This window comes from Corvus brachyrhynchos, unplaced genomic scaffold (genome assembly GCF_000691975.1).
Source record: "Corvus brachyrhynchos isolate BGI_N302 unplaced genomic scaffold, ASM69197v1 scaffold219, whole genome shotgun sequence".
Taxonomy (NCBI): Eukaryota; Metazoa; Chordata; class Aves; order Passeriformes; family Corvidae; genus Corvus; species Corvus brachyrhynchos.
Genome location: NW_008240034.1, coordinates 162,988 through 166,765, shown reverse-complemented (window position 1 = coordinate 166,765; position 3,778 = coordinate 162,988). Strand labels below are relative to the sequence as shown.

At 61.4% G+C, this 3,778-nt stretch overlaps 1 protein-coding gene across 2 annotated transcripts in view; it reads right to left on the bottom strand.

Moving 5' to 3' along the window:
* The window catches only part of MYO1F (myosin IF), a 15,574-nt gene extending 12,232 nt beyond the window's left edge, over nt 1–3,342 (bottom strand). Inside the window, exon 1 of one of the 2 annotated variants that reach the window (XM_008640994.2) lies at nt 3,217–3,342. In XM_008640994.2, coding sequence (XP_008639216.1) covers nt 3,217–3,219 — 3 coding nt within the window. In that variant the 5' untranslated portion in view covers nt 3,220–3,342. The remainder of the gene's footprint in view (nt 1–3,216) is intronic. The other variant, XM_017743886.1, reaches the window with a different exon arrangement.
* Between the last annotated feature and the right edge of the window lie 436 nt (nt 3,343–3,778).

Below are 3,778 nucleotides of genomic sequence, written 5' to 3'. Positions count from 1 at the left end.
GCGGTGCTGCCGGCAGCTGGGACCGGTCCCCGGCTCAGCTGTCACTCCAAACCAGGCACCTCGCGGTGCAAACAGAGGGGTTTGACCACCCTGGGAACTCTCAAAGCTGGAAATTCAGTGCTCTGGGGCTTGTCCCAACCCTCTAGATCGCTCCTCACCTCCGGGCAGCCGGAGAGGAGCAGACAGGAGCTGCCCCAGCCCCCCTCACCCGGGTTAATGAAGGATAAAGAAGCAGTTGATGCAGAGATTGTGAGCCAGAACAACGCAGGGGAAGGGTGGTGGTGGCATCCTCTGCACCCCCACATCCTCCTTGCACCACTGTGCCCCTGTCCCCCTTCGCTCTGCCCAGGAAGATGCCAGCACCCTCTGCCCAACTATCCCCAACTCGCCCAGCTCTGTCCCCTGGGGGCTGTGGGGCAGCAGCAGAACTGGGCTGGGATTTCAGCCCTTGTGGGGTAAACACAGCCCTGGGCTGGGAGGGGGGGATTTCATCATGCAAAAGCCATCCAAAGGCCTTCCCTCACCCTCGATGTCTCCAGAAACAAGCTGGGCACAGCTGTGGTGCCCATGTGGCCCCCGGCACGGTGCCCAGGAGGGAATGCCCCATCTAGACTGGTCTGTGGCCCCTCTGTCCCCATCCCCGCGGTTCCTCTTTCACCCCCCTTGCTCCTGTCACCGATTTCACTTCTCCCCCATCAGCCCTGGTCTCTTACTCTTTCCAGTTCCCTTTTCTTCTTCTCTTCCCCTTTTGCTTGAATTTCCTGCAGGCTCTCAAGATTTCAGGATTCTGGATCCTGACACCTTTGGAGGCTCCTGGCAGCCCCTGATTTTTGCTGGGTGCCCCCAGCCCCCCACCACCACCCTGGGGTGTTTGTCACAAGGTGGCTCCATCCTGTGCTGCTCCCCTGTCCATCTCCCTCCTCCCTGGGCTCTGCAACCCCAAATACCCCCTGTGCCCCCTCTCCAAACCCCAAATGCAAGTCAAGCCCCCACAGCTGCTGAAGGGGCTTCTGGCTGTGTTGTCCCACCACCTCCTCTTGGGGTGCACAGAGCTGGGTCAGCTCAGGGGGTCCAGGGCTGCTCACACAGCCTGACACCACTCAGGGAGCTTCTCCTCTTCCTCCTGGTTGTTGTTTATGGGCCTTTTTCTTGCCTTCATCCTAATATCCCCCAGAAAACCCATCTGGAAAAACACCGGCAGGCTCAGCCGTCCTCTCCAGGTCACCGTGGTGTCACCCAGGGAGCTGCCAGAGGCCCCAGGAGCTTCCCAGCTTCACCTCAGCCTGGTCCAAACCCTGGGCTTCGGGAGAGAGAGCCCATGGGCAGACAAACACCTCTGTGCCCTGTCCCCATCACCCCAAACTCTGGGCTGCTGATCGAGGCCACGTTAAGGCAGATAGGATTTCCTGCACTGAGAGCTCAAAGGTTTCGAGCTGACACTCAGAGATTGTCCTTCAGCCCCACGACTGCTCAGAGCTGTCAGTGCTGTTTTCACCTCCTCTTCCTCTGGCCCAGCTCAGGGGCTTTCCTGGCCCTGCTGGGGCACCTGGTGCAGCCCAGCTGCGAGGAAAACACCGCCTCACGGTACATGAAGGGTTTGTCCTGGGTGTCTGCAGAGCTCTGGGTGTTCCTGCCCTGTTTCTGGGAGCACTGAGCGTGCCTGGCCTCCCTGAGCGTGCCACGGGCAGTTTGCAGGGCCAGGGTTCACTGAACTGGGTAAAATCAGGATGCAGAGGAATTAGAATCCCTTAAATCCTGGTACTGCCTGAGCTCGGTGCCCAGTGAGCCCCCATGGGATGGGGCTGCAGGTGACACCCCAGCGGGGAGTGGGGGCACAGATTAATATTCCAGAGGTTTGGGGCAGCAGTTTCTCAGTCCCCTCCTCTGTCCAGCCCCAGGCCAAAGCTGCCCAGGGAAGGGGGCCTGGACCAAGCCATTCCACCCTCATGCCAAGCAGGGAGAAGCTTTTGTCCCCCCTTCACCTTCCAGGTGCCCTTTGCAGCCCCTGTGCATGAGGGACTTTGCTCCAGAGGTGACAGGTGACACATGAGGAGCCCCTCAGCACCCCCAGCTGCGGGATGGGCACTGTCACCACCCCTGTGCCCAGGGCCAGGATGCTCCTGGGCAGGGAGGGGAGCAGCCCTGCGGCAGCACTTGCAAAACATGGTGTTTTTCTTCAAAGCTGAGGTCAAACCACAAAGGAACCCTGCAAGCCTCGAGCAAGGAGCGGATGCAGCCCAAGGTGGCACCTTTTGAGTCGAGATAGGCTGAGCCCAGAAGCAGCAACACCTTAAAACCACCAGAAAGCCTTGAGAGGAGGAGGAGCAGCAGCAAGTTTGTCACATCAGTGTCACAGCCAGGCACGGGCAGGGGTTGGGGATGGGGGCTGGCCCTGGGGCTGGGCCCTGGCAGGGGTCCGGGTCGTGGCTGCAGAGTCCCTTGGTCCTTCAGGAAGCCACAGAATAACTGCAGGTGGCGAGGAGGGGACAGTGGAAGCATCTTCGGTGACAGCATCTGAGCAGCCTCTCGGAGGTGACAGCCACAAGCGTGGGCGGCAGAAGGTTTCAGCCTGGCCACTGTCCCCTGTCCCCTTCCTGTCTGGGTGCAAATAGCTGGGGACAGCATCACCCCCAGGCACGGGGGGAGCAGAGCTGTGAGCTGCAAGGACACAGCTGTGGCAGCCCCTTACCCCAAGTCTGAGCATCTTCCTAATTCTGAGAGCTTTCATCTTCCTCTTCTGCCTCCAGATCAGCTTCCAGAAGTGGCTGCTGCCCTCCCAGCAGCCCCACATCCTCCCTGCAGCCCCTGGCCCCTGGGCCTGCAAGGTCTGACCATGGGGACCAGCACCCAGGGGGGCCCCCCTGGCCTGGGGCTGCCACCCCCACCCCACACTCTGCCCCACCAGCACCACCAGTGCTGAGACCAGAAGCACCAGTGAGGACACAAAGCTGTCCCGTGGGTGCCACAGCAGTGACGGCAAAATCCAAACCTCTCTGTGCCAGACAGGCGGTCCCCATCCTGTCCTGGGGGACAGCAGCCCCCAGCCCCCCACACCCACCCCCGGCCCCTGGCACCTCCCAAAGCAGCGAGGGACCGCGCTGGGAGCAGGGCAGGGCAGGGCAGGGGCAGCCCTGAGGTGGCAGAGCAGGAGGTGACACCCCGGGCTGCCCGAGGGGAGCAGGGTGGGGTCCCCAGGAGGGCCCCGCTCGCACTCACCATGATGTCCCCGTGTCCCTCCCCGGCCCGGGGCGCTCGGGGCTGCTGTCACCGCCGGCCCGGGGCCATCCCAGAGCGATTCTTTTTTGCCTTTCTGCTGATTGTGACGAATTACTTTCCCTCCCCTCACTTCCTCATTCTGCACGTTTGTGGGGGTGGCGAGGACAACGGTGCCTTTGCTACCAGGGGACTTCGGGGTGGCCCTGCCCTGGGTGTCACCACCTCTGCTGCTGCTCGGTGTCACCGAGCTGGGGAGGGAGCGGCTGCTGGACAGAGCCCGGCAGGGATGCTCAGAGCTTCGGTGAGACCTTTCCCCTCACCCTGCGGTGACAGCTGGATGTCACCTGTCCAGGGGTGGTCAGTCAGTGCTGGGGGGTGGCTTTAGGAGCAGGATGCTTTTGGTTGCTGCTTTTTTTTGTTTGTTTGTTTTTAATAAAAGAGGCCCCTCTTGAGGTGCAGAGAAAAGCAGAATTCTGGGCCACCATGTCCCCACTGTCCCCTGCAGAGTCACAGAAGGGTTTGGGTGGGAAGGGACCTTAAAGCCCATCCAGTGCCACCCCTG